Raw genomic sequence first — 16,205 nt, 5'->3', positions numbered from 1 at the left:
CTTAAGCTTGAGTTTGGAACAATCTTAAAGGGCATTGGACAATTATCAAATAAAATGATACATTGTATATGAACTTTTAAGTGATTACAGAAGTAAGGGAATTATTGAATCGGTCAGTTATCTTCTAGGAAAGATGCTACCAGAAAGTGCAGAAGGATTTTAGTTTAAAGTAGTTTGTTAAACTCAGGGAAAGTACCTAGAAAGAAACTTCCCCTTATTTTTCTATAATGTCTTCTAACCACTAGGTGGCACTTGCTGAACGTGCACCACCTTGAGCTTTTGCTTTGGAATATGGTGCCCTTTGGGCATAACTCCTGCAAAGTTATTTTCACAGTAACAGTATTTTTACATGCTTCAATTTTTATAGTTGAAATACATTCAGTCAATAACTTAAAATAAATTGTTTAGAGCACAATGCCATGTTTTTCAGGAACAGCCTAAAACAAACTTGCGTAATCAAAAGTGTTTATTGCTGTAAAATCGTACATGTGCCAGGAAACAAAAACAAATAAATTTGTTAGTAAAACAGATAAAAACTGCCATTCCATCAATCTTGCAAAGAGAATTCTAACTATATGCCCATGTTGCTACATTATTGAGGTTATGTTAAACACCACCAGACCATGCTCAATAGTTCCTAGAGACTTGTCTCCATTTCACAGCTGTTAACAAAGTTACAGGAAGGGGTCTTACTGGGATTTTTAAAAAAATATTTTTTTAAAAAAAAAGACTTCAAACCAGGTTTTAAATATTTGGGAATTGGATGAAAATACTGCTTGTTTTGAAACACTTGATGGGTTTTAAGTAGATTTACAGTGTGGTGTTTTAACAGGTTAATGTCAGTTATTTACAAGGTCATGTTAGCAAACTGAAGAGTACAAAAGAATCTTAAAGCAGATTTAAATATTAAATAGAAAGATATTACTGCATAAAAAAACCAACTGCTTGGAAAACAGTCTAAAATATAATTACCTTTGCCATGTGTGGATGTACAGCCAAGCACACTTCAAACTTAGTTAAGAAACTGACCTCAATTTAGCCCAGCCAAGTACAGGGGCCAGTAATCAAATAATACATTTTTATATTAGCTTAAGTCTGATTGTATGGTACATGTGCAACATGAATCCAATCTCAACTCACTCACTCCCTCTGCATTCCTCTGAACATTCAACAAAATGTTAAAATCCCTTTTAAAGGATATATTGCATTTAATGAATTCTGTTCTGTCCTTTATTATCCTATGAGCTTAAACATTGATAATTAATATACTAATTACTATTTAGGGCTAGATTACCAATTTGGTCCACATCAAAATTCAATTCGGTTTGGCTAAAAAAATAGACTACTCATTGTATAAAATAAGCAACAATTTGCATTTCTTTTGTTCAAATTGCACAGTAACAAATATGCTATTTTAGTCTCTTAATACTGCTTCAGTTACATTTACCTTTGCATTCAGATGCAAGGAAATGGGTATGTAGATAGTACCACTATTTAAGATTATACACGGCAGCACTTGGAGTAGGAAATTAATGGGTGACTTTACTCCCTTGAAAGTGGATTAACATAATAATCAAGCTTTAATTAGGACAGCCTTTATTAAAAGCTATTGTTACTGTTCATATTTTACACCTTGCTAGAATCTAACCAAGTATAAAAAACATGATTACACAGCTTTATTTACATAAAAATACTTTTTGCATCTAGAACAAAGCTTAAGTTTTTGGGAAAGCAATAAATAAAGGCATTTCTAAACACAAACCTGTTAAAACAGTCCTCTGATAATTTTCATAAATGACCTTTTTCAGCTCCTGCCATCTCAAAGCAATGGTATTTATTTTACAGCACAAATCTCACACAGATCTTACAACAGGGTACCAAATGCTCATGCAACACCTGCGGCAACACTGTACAATATAAATAGCTGTATGAGCAGTTGGGTTAATGATGGCGTCTTAAACAAAATCTGAAATGCACTTTATTTTAGAAAAAGTTCTGTATAAAATACTTGAGGGCCAAGATCAATTCCTTAAGCACCAACACGGGTTTAAAAGTTTGATTTAGAGCCTCATTCACATATCATGCACATGTCTTTTACTTCAAAAATTGTGACAGTGTTTTCTGACTTGATTTGTGACATTGAAATATCCAGTCATTGTGGAACCAAATAGCATGATTTGTACAAGATCTTAACACCTAGCAGGCAACTCTGCACCGATAGAAAGGGAAATTTTAAATTGCCACATTTTGTAAAATAGAGGTTTAGACTTCGCAATATTCTAGGTAGGAGTAATTAATCTAGTTAAATTTAGATGTCAGTAGGGTAAAGAGAGCTCAGCCTTCTAATTCCAATGCCTAGTTATCTCCAGTGTTCCAATGGAGTACTGAATCATGCCTGGCTCAAGTAATAGGTCAAGTGGAGTACTACTGGTTATAACACCAAGGCTATAAGCATGCAAGAGACATTGTGGATCACTAATTGGTTGTTGGAGCAATATAATTAAAGTTGGGGCTAAACTAAGCAATAACCTATGGAGAATATGGTCAGAAGCTCAATTTAATTACCAATTTGAGACCATCTATCTATTCCAGCAGAGGTATAGTAATGAGCAAAGCACACTTGCATCTAGAGGGCATGGTAATGATTCCTGCCTGAAATTAAATACACAGCCAATAATACTCTTCAAAAATATCAAGCATCCCACTTTTGAGTCATGTGCCTGGAAGAGAAACAGATACATTGTAGAACCAGAGCTCCTTTCAAATGTACTCAGAACAATCCCTTTTAAGAATATAGTTTTTAAATTAAATTTATGGTGATAAATGAATACTTCTAGGACAAGTATGGACTCACACTTCAATGTAGCAATGAATAAAATCTAAAAAAATCTAAAATAAATCAGTGCCTGAAACTTGGTCCTTTACACAGATAATGTTCAGTTTGTATGGCACTATTTCATTATACTCCCTTGCTGAAGAACAAAAATAATAGAACTTGAAACATTTCTGAAGTAAGAACACCTTTATTAGACTCACCACCCTAACCAAACTAAGGCAGAATTAAAACAGGCACTGTTGCTACAGAGTCAAGTTCCAATCCAGAAATAGTTGCCTGTAGAAAGATGTTACTTTCATAAAATTGCATCTAGAATTCATGCATTTCTTCCACACTGTCTGGCACCCTGTATGTCACGTGATGCTCAGGCACACAGAAGGGAAAGAATGGTTACTTTGCCGGAGATGTTCCACATCAGCAATCTATTTCAATAACCAAGATGTCATTTTTTTGATTTTATGAAATGAAGGCAGCTGTTTTGTTCCAAATTCAGTTTGGACATTAGTGTGAGAATTCTCCTTCAATATACAAGACATGTGCATAACAGAGGAAGGCACCAATGATTCATTTGCATTCTCAAAGTTTGGAATTCAACCATCTAAAGAATAGCTATTCATGACAGAGTACACTCATAACTCCCTTCATCCATGAGTGGTACATCTTCCTCCTCTCCCTGGTCATCATCTTCCTGCCTGCTGATACCACTACCACTATCATTCTGGCTATTGTTCACATGGCTCACAGAGGTTCTGCTGTCTTCTGACCATGGGTTGGGGGGCTCCACTGCCTTTGATATGCTCAGACGAATTGAAGGCTGAAAAGCTTCGGGTTGAATTTGCTCCTCTGTGACTTCATTCAATTTTTGCAGCTGAGGCTTTATACGATTTAGAAATGGCTTGTATCCAGGGCTGGCCATATTCAATTAGCATAGGGGGAAGAAAAAAAGATTACTGTGTGAAACAGAATTCTGCTATTCCTTAATAAATTCTTCTCATTGAGTATTTATTCAGTTGTTCACTATGTGTAAATAAATGATACCAAACACAAACATTTCAAGTAATCACCTTTCACACAGTCAGATGTGAAAATGGTCAGAGGTTACCAACAATGTGCAAAGACCTTAAATAAAGACAGGTTAACGTCACTTTATATGCGATTTTTCAAAATAAATTTTTTCCTTTATTGGGACTTCATCTAGGGATTGCTTGACCCATTTCTCCATTAAGCAAATGTACAAATCTCCCTCTTTGGGCACATTTGCTTTGGCTTCATTCCCAAATATCCTGCTGTTCACTGACCATGGAACTACCTCGCAAAAACGTTTTGAGTGAATGAGAACAGCAGCTGCACTTCTTTGCATACCAAGATTGCCATCAGAGGGGAAAATATGACTGCATCAACATCTATACTCCAGACCAGGAGTTTATTAAAAAGCAGGGGGAAGTGAGGAGACAAACACAGGAAATTGTTCTGTATGAAGTTAATTTAAAGGAAATATTCTGTTCAGTCAGATATGGAAGGTTCCTTGATGGCACACCTGAGCTTATCCAGTGACCATAACACCTGGCAATCCAGCTCACTCAAAAAGTAGTCTTGAAAAAGGATCTACGCTTTCTTGGTGTATATGATGAATAAACTCTTCTCGGGCTTCCAGCCAGGTATAGGTATCAATGACAAACTCTGCCATCTTCAGAATCAAAAACAGGTTTATTATCAGCAGCATGTATTATGAAATTTGTTAACTTAGCTGCGGCAGTTCAATGCAATACATAATAAAAGAAAAATAAAAAAGTAAATCAATTACAGTATATGTACATGTATTAAATAGATTAAAAATCATGTAAAACAAAGTAATATATATTTAAAAAAAGGTAGTGTTCACAGTTTCAATGTCCATTTAAGAATCGGATGATCAGGGATGATGCGTAGGCACATCTGGTCTGTGGGTATATATACAGGTTTCCGCTCTCCCAACTTGTTTATAATCGAATTCCAGTTCTTTCTTTGAGCGAGACCTTTGTCTTTGTTCAAATTCTTATCCTCTAATCTTATTTCAATGGCTTCTTTCACCAGATCGTCTCAAAAGCCATTGGTGCGGACTGTAGTCTGTCAAAATCAATACTATGGCCATTACATATGAGAAATTGGCAGTAGCAGAACATTGCATGCGTAATGGTCATAGGATTGATTTTGACAGTACAAAACTACTGTGTCATGCCAATGGCTCTTGGGACTGCCCGGTGAAGGAAGCCATTGAAATAAGACTAGAGAATGAGAATTTTGACAAAGACAAAGGTCTTGCCGTAAGAAAGAACTGGAATTCGATTGTGAACAAGGCAGGACAGTGTAAACATGACTGGTGGAGGACTAACCAATCAAGGAGGACTGACAATGTGGGTATATAAACTCCCTGACCAGACGTGCCTAAACATCACCAATGAAGATGGCAGTTTGTCATCGAAATTGTCAGTTAAACTTGACACCTCTACCTGGCTGGAAGCCCAGAAGTTTATTCATGAAGATGGAGACTTGCTGATTTCAGATAAAGCAATTGTAAAAATTGTAAAAAAAAAACTAGTGCTATTCAAAGGAAAGATACTGGCAATTTGGGGCTCCATTACTATAGAATATAGATGACCAAAAACTAATCCCAAAATTTAACATAAAGCCACTTGAAACTATATAATCTTAAAATGCAAAACCAAATGTTCTGATAGTACAGGGCAACACTTACCAGTCTGATGAAGCCCATCCATCCACAGCAAGCATCCCATCTTTAATACCCTGCAAAACTTCCTTGGAAATCTCGGAGTGTTGGATTGAACTAATTATCTGACCTATCGCTGTAGAATCTCGGAGGATGAGTGCTGTCACTATGCACCACTCCAAACAGCCAGCTTCCAAAAATATATGGAGTAGATACCTGAAGGAGCAGAACAGGTGACAAAATTAATGATTGCAGAAGTCAGTCACCAAAAGTTCCACGATTACAATAAGTTTCACTTTGAAATTATGTGGCCATTTAAAAAATAAAACCTCCCACTGTGTTCATGCTGCTGCTTCTATGCACTGTCACCTCAATCTTCCTCACGCCCACCCACCAATCCCACTTCAATTCTATTTGCAATTAACTACATTAGCCAATTGCCAGGACACTTGTGATGTGGGCACCTCAAGATCAAAGATGATCATGTGCAAATCCCTCAGACAGTTCCAGATTAATCCCAGGTCACTGCAGCTGTGAAAGGACAATAATGAATGCTGCACCACTGTGCCAGCTTTTATCTTTGCCATTTAGGCTCACCTCAATCCTGTCCAATGGGCAGCTGGGACCTACTCAACCTTTTTCCATCTTATTCCGGAGTTCATTCACGAATGACCAGTGGAATCTCTGACTTCACTCACTCCCTTACCCCATGCGGAGGAAACAAAAGGGGGACCTCAACCATCTCATTTTCAATTCTACTGGAATGGCAGAATATGCTGAGCAAAAATTATGTGGGATATCTGTTTTCATACACTAGTTTTAAATGCTGTTGACATAATGATACAGAAAACAAGGTTAACAGGTTATTTACCTTAACTGAACCTGTGACTTACAAGGACCTTTATTGGCCAACTCCATTGATATGTACTCTAGCTCAGACTGCGTGAGGCTGAGTGTGGAAAAATGCTCATCTACCATAGTCCAGTCGCCATCCACCATTGAACTGGTTTCAGTGAGATCAGTAGCCGATCCAATACTGCATTCATCACCTACAATGACAGTGAAAATATCATGCAGCATGAAGACTTTACAACTTCCAGGAAACACAAATCAATTTTTTTTACGCCAAAAACAAATGCCAATAAATAAAAAATTTTTAAAAGTACTAGGTAAACTCAGTTCTGCTACAGATTTAAGATTTCTCAACTAGAGTGCAGATTGGATTGTGGGAAGTTTGATAGAAAATACATGGGAAAATGGTTCTATAAAATTTACTGATTAACCAGTCCTGAATGTTAAGTTTAGTACTTAATCTGCATCAAAATGAATTATAATTTAACACTAAAAATTAAAATGTACGATTTGCATTATGTAGCTACTCCATAAGCGTCATTTAAAAATATTCCATTCTCAGGGTAAAAATAATTTTTGCCAACTAACAATAAAAGAAAAAAAATCGAGCAGAAACCTGCACATGCATGATATTGTTCCTATATATATGTATGACAAGACACCAAAGGTGTAATAAACAAGTGTCTAACACAGGGAACGGATTTTTAAAAGCTTGGCCACTTATGTAGGCTCTAAGATGGAAGAGAATTCTAAAGTCTATCTGGTGACTAAATATATGGATTGTGTAAAAATCAAAAAGGATGTGATGAGGGTGGGGGTTGAGCTGGAAGAAAGAGCAGTGGTATACTCAAAAAGATTAAAGAACTAGGAAGATACGAGACAATTTTCAAGAAAATAGCGTGTCCTTACTTTTGCACTTCTAATATATCTGTATACTACTAGAACTCTCATGCTCTGTCTGTCTGTTTGTAACCTCCAATTAGTGCAAACGGTGCATTACAGCAGCACTTTTTTTTTTGGCTAAATCGAATTAAAATGCGCTAACTTACAAAATGCAGGCAAAGTTCAGGGTTATATCTTCATATAAAATTGCTCATTTGCCAAAAGTCAACAGGCTGGCTTTCACCCGAGACTCGATCGGCCATCACGGAAATTGGGATGCGACTACCTGATGCATGCGCACGGCCAGCCTCAGCAGCAACAACTACCGGAGCAAAAGGGCAGGGCAGCTCTATTTCGAGGGGTCACATTCTGCTAATCACCATCAGCATGTGCAGGATTGGGACAGATCTAACTGCCACCCATCAATAAGAGATAATTAAATCTTATTGTAATGACATACTTCGAGACACCCATAAAACCCTTTGCTGCAGTCAAAGGACAGCAGTGACTATATTACGTCCATTTAGGAGAGCGCCAACCACATCATCAAGAATAATCAGCATCCTTTGGTGTTACTGCTTCGTATCTTCTATCCAGCATTAGGGTAAAAAAAAAGGTCAGCCTAATTAAGCCACGTGGAAAGGGAAGGGGGACATTACGGTCAAGAGATGACGCCAAACGTTGTTGGGAAGCGGCAAGGAGAGGGAGAGAACAAGAATCGGATGAGGCCAGGGCCGCATGACTCCAGGATCAAAGTCAGGACAAAAAAAGATCAGAGAAGAAGAGACAGAGGAGGAGAGGTATGCACGTCTCCAGGATCAGAGACAAACAACAAACAGCAGAAGAGCTTAAGAGACGGGGGATGAAAGGGCTGCACGTCTCCAGACAACCCCTATAACAATAATGGATGTAGAATTTCTAATGCAAATAAACTGAATATACAGGACTAAGTATATGTGGAGAGGTAGCAACTTCAGGGGTGATGGGTCTATAGAACATGCCGCCAGACACTTAGTTAAGGCAGATACAATAACACTCAAAAGACATTTGGAAAGGTACATTGATAGGAACAATTTAGAGGCATGTGCGCTATATCAGGGAAATTGGAACTCGTTCAGATGTCCTTTTTTCAAGAAAGGGGCTTTAGTCCTCCATAATCAACGCTGCCCTCATCTGCATCTCTTCCATCCTCTCGCCACCCCGCAAGGGATAGGGTTCCTTTTGTCCTCACCCACCACCCCAGTAACCTCTGTGTCCAGCACATAATTCTCCATAACTTACACCATCTCCAATGGGATCCCACCATTAAACACATCTTCCCCACACCCCCACCCTCTCCAGGGATCAACCCTTACCCGACTCCTTTGTCCATTCATCCCTCCCCACTGATCTCCATCCTGATACTTATCCTTGCGAGTGGAGTAAGTGCCATACCTGCCCCTACACCTCAAAGAGTCCTTCCAGGTGAGGTGACAGTTCACCTGTGAGTCTGTTGGGATCATCTACTGTATCTGGTGCTCCCGGTGTGACCCCCTGTATATCGATGAGATGCAACATAGATTGGGAGACTGCTTTGCTGAGCAACCATGCCAGAAAAAGCGGGATCTCCTGGTGACCACCCACTTCAAATCTACTTCCCAATCCCAAATGTCAGTTCATGGCCTCCTCTACTGCCGCGATGAGGCCACACTCAGGTTGGAGGAACAACACTTAATATTCCATCTGAATAGCCACCAACCTGATGGCATGAACATTGATTTCTTGATCTTCTGGTAATTGCCCCCACCCCTTCACCATTTCCATTCCCATTTCCCTCTCTCACCTCATCTCCCTACCTGCCCATCACCTCCCTCTGGTGTTCCTCCCCCTTCCCCTTCTTCCATGGTCTTCTACCCTCTGCTATCAGATTCCCCGTTCTCCAGCCTTTTACCTCTCTCACCTAACAGCTTCCCAGCCCTTTACTTCACTCCTCCCCCTCTCCCAGTTTCACCTATCACCTACTATCTCGTACTTCCTGCTCGAACTTCTCGTCTTCTGTTCCAGTACTGAGAAAGGGTCTCAACCTGAAATGTCGACTATACTCTTTTCCATGAATGTTGCCTGGCCTGCTGAATTCCTCCAGCATTTTGTGTGTGTTGCTTGGATTTCCAGCATCTGCAGATTTTCTCATCAGTTGGCAACTTAATTGGTACATTTGAGTTGAATTAAGGAGCCAGTTTCCATGTTGTATTATTCTGATTTGTAAAATCTGTCAGCCAACTGACTAAGTCACATGAAGGAAAGAACATGCACTAACACTCAATGTTATTCCCCCATTTTCCAATGCACAGTATGTGGTAGCACTCAGGAGGGAGGACAATTGCCAAAATCAGAGTCTTTATCAGCAGTATGAGTCAGTATTTGTCAAGAACATTACAAAAGCAGTAAATAACTGAATATACTTAAGTGATTTTTTTCAAATCAAGGAACAGAAATTTTCATTTTCACATTTTATAGTGCTTTCAGTGTTCATGTAAGATAATAGGTACACAGTCCCTAGAGATGTATGGTGTGCAGCATCCAAGCTGAATAATGAAGTGGTGCCAAAGAACAGAGGATTGAATGTATGACACCCTTGTTCAAAAGAAAGGATAAAAACAATAATTTACATCAGTCAGTTTAACAATCTGGATTACTTGGGTTAACAATAAATCAGTATGGATTTGCAAAAAGCAAAACTTGTTTTATCAACTGGATAGAATCTGATGAAGGCAATGGCGATGGTGCATATGCTGATTAAATGCTGTTAGCAAGGTTGAAGACCACAGAATAAATGGTACAGCAACAATACAGAATTTGCCTTAGGATGGAACACAGAATCAGCCCCTTATATGGGGCTGAATTCCAAAACTTGCAGACAACACCAAATGGTACAATAGATAATATAATCAGTGATAGTAGGATCTCCTGGTGGCCACCCATTTCAATTCCACTTCCCAATCCAACATGTCAGTCCATGGCCTCCTCCACTGCCGCAATGAGGCCACATTTAAGTTGGAGGAGCAACACTTTATATTCCATCTGAGTAGCCTGCAAATTGATGGCATGAACATCAATTTCTCAAACTTCTGGTAATTGCCCCCACTTCTCCTTCACCATTCCCAATTCCCATTTCCCTCTCTCATCTTATCCCCTTATCCTTCTCCCATGGCCTTCTGTCCTCTTTTATAATATTACCCCTTCTCCAGCCCTTTATCTCTTTCACCAATCAACTTCCCGGCTCTTTACTTCACCCCTCCCCTTCTCCAGGTTTCACTTATCAACTAATACATTGTACCTGAAATTTACAACTTGAAGTTTTTTCCCCGATGCTATATAATAGTCCCTCCATACCACACAGTAATACAACCAGTTAGAATGCTCCCCATGGTACATCTGCAGAAATTTGAGTGTGTTTTTGGTGACATACCAAATCTCCTCCAACTTCTAATGAAATATAGCCGCTGTCATACCTTCTTTGTAATGCATCAATATGTTGGGCCCAGGATAGATCTTCACAGATGTTGACAACCGGGAATTGAAACTGTTCACCCTTTCCACTGCTGATCCCACGATGAGGACTGGTGTGTGTTCCGTCGTCTTCCCCTTCCTGAAGTCCACAATCAATTCCTTGTTCTTGCTGATGCTGAGTGCAAGGTTTTTGTTGCAACACCACTCAATCTATCTCACTCTTGCATACCTCCTTGTACCCATCTGAAACTCTGTCAACAAAACTGTTGTTGCACATTATAGATGGCATTTGAGCTGTGCCTAGCCATGTAGTCTTGGGAATAGAGAGTAGAGTAGTGGGCTAAGCACGCTTCCTTAAGGTGTGCCAGTGTTGGCTGTCAGTGGGGAGATATTACTTCTGATCTGCACAAACTGTGTGTCCCAGTGAGGAAGTCAAGGATCCAGTTGCAGAGGGAAGTACTAAGGCCTGGATTTTGGAGCTTATTAATTATAACAGAGGGTATGATTGTGTTGAACGCTGAGCTGTGATTAATAAACAGCAGCCGCACATATGTATTACTCTTGTCCAGATGTTGACGTGGCCAAGTGGTTAAGGCATTGGTCTAGTGATCTGAAGGTTGCTAGTTCAAGCCTCAGATGAGGCAGCATGTTGTGTCTTTGAGCAAGGCACTTAACCACACACTGCTCTACGACGACACCGGTGCCAAGCTGTATCGGCCCGAGTGTCCTTCCCTTGGACAACATCGGTGGCGTGGAGAGGGGAGACTTGCAGCATGGGCAACTGCCGGTCTTCCATACAACCTTGCCCAGGCCTGCGCCCTGGAAGGTTTCCAAGGCACAAATCCATGGTCTCAGGAGACTAACAGATGCCTATAGATATCCAGATGATGCAAGGCTGAGTTCGAGCTAGTGAGATTGCATCCGCTGTGGACAAACTGCAGCAGGTCCAGGTACTTGCCGAGGCAGGAGTTGATTCTCACTGTGATCAACCTCTCAAAAGCTTTCATTACAGTAGATGTAAGTGCCACTGTGCAATAGTCTTGGAGGCAGATCACCCTGCTCTTTTTGGGCACTGGTATCATTGTTGCAGGTGGGAGCCTCCGACTGCAGCAGTGAGAGATTGAAGATGTCCTTGAACTCCTGCCAGTTGGTTGGTGCAGGTTTGCAGAGCCCTACCAGGTACAACATCAGTTCCTGACACCTTGCGACGGTTCACCCTCTTGATAGATGTTCTGACATTGGCCTCTGAGACAGAGATCACAGGGTCACCACATGCTGCAGGGATTCACATTGATGTCGTTTTATTCCGCCTTTCCAAGCATGCATAAAATGCACTGAGCTCATCTCGGAGTGAAGAATCAGACATTCATTATATTAGCTTTCACTTTGTAGGAAGTAATAGCATGTTACCCCTGCCAAAGCTACCATGCATCCGATTCTGCCTCTAACCTGAATCGAAATTGTTTTCTCGCTCTTAAAGTAGTCTTGGTAAGCCGTAACTGGACTTGTATAGTTTTGTATGGCCAGTCTTGAATGCTGCAGATCTACTCCTCAGCAGACTATGAATCTGCTGCTTCAATTCACAGGTTTTGGTTTGGGTATGTCTCGTTTGTTCTCAAAGACACACACTCATCCACACAGGTCTTCATGAAGTCAGTGACAAATGTGGCATATTCATTCAGATTCAAAGATGAATCCCTGAACATTGTTCAGTCCCCCAACTCAAAGCAGCCTTGTAAGCGCTCCTTTGCCTCCCTTAACCATACTTTCTTTGCCATCAGCACTGGTGCTACAGGATTTAGTCTGTGCCTATACGCCGGGAGTAGTACAGCCAGGTGGATCAGACTTTCCAAAGTGTGGGCATGGGATGACACGATAAGTGTCCTTGATGATGGTATAACAGTGGTCAAATGTGTTGGCTAGCCTATTTCCATAGGCTAATGGCAGTGGTTCAGACTTCAAGCTGGCCTGGTGAAATCCCCTGTAATTATAAGGAAGACTTCAGGTGCACTGTTCTGGGCCTGCTGATTATAGTGCTCAGCTCCTCTAGTGCCTAGGTGATGTTGGCCTGAAGTAGAACGTATACCGCTACCAGTATGATGGCAGAAGACTCCCATGGCAGATAAAAAGTGCAACAATTGACCACTAAAAGCTCCAGGTCGGACGAGCATGATTGAGACAGAACCACCACGCCGATGAGTTAATTGTAAAGTATACTCCACTTCCTGTACCTTTAAAAGACTGTCCTGTCTTTGAAGAGAATGGTGAAGCCACTGGGGTATTGTGTTGCATACAAGATGGCTAATGATAGCCATGTTTCTGTGAAGCAAAGAACACAGCAGTTCTTGATGCCCCTCTGGTACAGCTATCTTGCTCTGAAGTCTTCAATTGTACTTTCCAGTGACTGTACGTTCACCAGCAACATAGTTGGGAGTAGGGGTCTAAGCCTCTGTGCTTCAATCATACGTGTAGACTGGCTTGTACCTGTACCCGTAGTCTCTGCTTCCTTTTTCTTACAGGGGAACTACACTCACAAGCTCAGTCTGTTGTCCAGGGTCCGTTGATTTTGAGTATCGATAGATTTTTTAAATGTCTTAAAATGATCTGCTTACTGAAGTACCCATGACTGTGGATTTCAGCTGTAGTAGTCCTAAACTGGAATATTTGATGATTCCCATCAGAGCTGCATGCAAAGAATCACCATTTATCGGAGCCATTATCCGAAAAGTTATCATTGTAAATTTTCCTGCACAGAGGGCAAATTTATAAAGTTCTCCCACATTATCAAAGGAGTGCAAACTGCATTTATTTTGTGCCAATTTACATTGTTATATTTTATGATACTGATGTTTTTATTTCCATAGAGTCAGAGAACTACAACACAGAAACAGGCCCTTTGGCCCATCTCGTCTGTGCTAAACTGTTCCGCCTTGTACCATTGACCTGCACCCAGGGCACTAAGCACACCCTTCATACCCCTCCTATTCTTGTACTTATCAAAACTTCTCTTAAATGTTGAAATTGAATTCACATTCACCACTTCTGCTGGCAGCTTGTTCCACACTCTTACCACCCTCTGAAAGTTTCCCGTCATGTTTTCATTATACATTTCACCTTTCACCCTTAACCCATGACCTTTAGTTCTAGTCTCACCCAACCTCAGTGGAAAAAGCTTGCTTGCATTTACCCTATCTATATCCTTCATAATCTTGTATTCCTCTATCAAATCTCCCCTCATTCTACATTCCAGGGAATAAAGTCCTAACCTATTGAACATTTTCCTATAACACGTCGTCAAGTCCTGGCAATATCTTTGTACTCTTTCAATGTTATTGATATCTTTCCTGTAGGTTTGCGAACAGAACTGCACACAATACTCCAAATTTTGCCTCACCACTGTCTTATACAAATTCAACGTCACACCCAATTCCTGTACTCAGTACTTTGATTCTGAAGACCAATGTGCCTCTCTTTAGGACCTTATCTACTTGTGATGCTGCTTTCAAGGAATTATGGATTGGTATTCCCAGATCCCCCTGTTCTATCGCACCCCTCAGTGCCTAACCAATCACCATGCAAGTTCTACTCTGATTTGTCTTGCCAAAGTTTACCACCTCACACTAGTCTGCATTAACTTCCAACTGTCATTTTTCAGCCCATTTTTTCCAGCAGGTGTGGATCCCTCTGCAAGCTTTGATAGCCTTCCTCATAGTTTACTACTCCACCAATCTTGATGTCATCCACAAAATTTGATGATCCAGTAAATTATCATCCAGATCATTAATATAGATGATAAAAAACAATAGACCCTGTAGTGTACCACTAGTTACAGTCCCCCAGTCAGAGAGGCAACCATCCATTAACACTCCTTGGCTTCTCCTGCGAAGTCAATTTACTACCCCATCCTTTAGGCCAAGCGATTGAAATTTCTTGACCAACGTCCCATGCAAGACCTTGCTAAAGTCCATGTAGACAATATCTACTATCTTTCCTTCATCATCTTTCCTGGTAACCTCCTTGAAAAACTCTTTAGACACAACCTACCATGCATAAAGCCATATTCACTATACCTAATCAGTCCCTGTCTAACAAAATACTTAAATATTCATTCCCTTAGAATACCTTGCAATAATCTATTCACTATTGATGTCAGGTATATTGGCCTTTAATTTCCCATCTTATTCTTAGAGTTTTTCTTAAATAATAGAACAACATTAGCTAGTCTTCAGTACTGGCTCCTCATTTGTAGCTAAACAAGTTTTAAATACCTCTGTTAGGCTCCTGCAATTTCTTTAATAGCCTCCTACAAGGTACGAGGAGACAACAAATCCCTGGAGATTTGCCCAGCCTAATTCACCTCAGGCAGGCAAGCATCTTCTCCTCTGCAATTTGCATATGCTCCACGACCTCATCTGTTTTTCCTCAGTTCTGTTACTATGTTTGACTTCCGAGTAAATACAAATGAAAAAAAGGATTCATTTAAGATCACCCCTATCTCTCCTGGCTCCATGCATAGATGACTACACTGATCTTCAAGAGGACCAATTTTGTCCCTTGCTATCCTTTTGCTCTTAATCTATCAATAGAAGCCCTTGGGATTCTCCCTCACCTTGCCTGGTAGAGCAAGCTCATGCCTTCTTTTACCCCTTCTGATTTCCCTCTTAAGTGTTCTCTTGCATTTTTTATACCTCTCAAGTACCTCTTTTGTTCCTTGCTGCTTATATCTGCTATGCACTTCCTTCTTCTTAATCAGAGTCTCAATATCCGTTGAAAACCAAGGTTCCCTAAAACTATTTGCCTTGCCTTTTATTCTGACGGGAGCAGACATACTCTGTACTTTCAAAATTTCACTTTTATAGGCCACTCCCACTTTGGCAGAAAACAACCTGTCCCAATCCACACTTGCCAGATCTTTTCTCATACCATAAAAATCGGCCTTTCTCCAATTTAGAATTTGAACCCAGTGATCAGTCCTTTGCTTCATAACTAATGGAATTATGATTACTAGATCCAAAGTGTTCCCCTACACACATACACACATTTAGCTTTTATAATTAAGTGGCAGTGGGACAGTGTTAGGGCTTAATTCATGTTTTGAAGGCATTGTATGTATCTGTAATTAATATTTTATAGTGGCAACAAAATAGTTACCTTTAGAAAGCATCGGTGAGAGAACTGCTTCCTGTGTCTGTGGTCCATGCAGTGAGCCAGAATCCATTTCTCTGTCTGCAGTATTTAGACCAAGGCAGATATGACTGCCACGGGTGTTTATGATTCCACTCTCCAACTCACTGCTTGCAAATGTTTCAGTTGACTGTGACTTAAGAAACTGATCTCCAACTGCAAAAAAGTAGAACCAACATTATTAATGATCATTACATTTTAATGAAGTTATTTAATATCTGTTCCTTTTGTCCACCATTTCAAATTGTAATGCCC

At 40.2% G+C, this 16,205-nt stretch overlaps 1 protein-coding gene across 4 annotated transcripts in view; it reads right to left on the bottom strand.

The window, feature by feature from the left end:
* Window positions 1–442: 442 nt before the first annotated feature.
* Window positions 443–16,205, bottom strand: part of ric1 (RIC1 homolog, RAB6A GEF complex partner 1) — a 152,194-nt gene continuing 136,431 nt past the window's right edge. For all 4 annotated transcript variants that reach the window (XM_072257986.1, XM_072257988.1, XM_072257987.1 and 1 more), the window contains 4 exons: window positions 15,918–16,106; window positions 6,415–6,592; window positions 5,571–5,759; window positions 443–3,744 (listed from right to left, as the gene is read on the bottom strand). In XM_072257986.1, the coding sequence (XP_072114087.1) occupies window positions 3,450–3,744; window positions 5,571–5,759; window positions 6,415–6,592; window positions 15,918–16,106 (851 nt within the window). In that variant the 3' untranslated portion in view covers window positions 443–3,449. The remainder of the gene's footprint in view (window positions 3,745–5,570; window positions 5,760–6,414; window positions 6,593–15,917; window positions 16,107–16,205) is intronic.

Source organism: Mobula birostris, chromosome 5, assembly GCF_030028105.1.
Source record: "Mobula birostris isolate sMobBir1 chromosome 5, sMobBir1.hap1, whole genome shotgun sequence".
NCBI lineage: Eukaryota > Metazoa > Chordata > Chondrichthyes > Myliobatiformes > Myliobatidae > Mobula > Mobula birostris.
The sequence above is the reverse complement of the archived record's forward strand: the minus strand, read 5'-3'. Positions and strand labels throughout refer to the sequence as shown.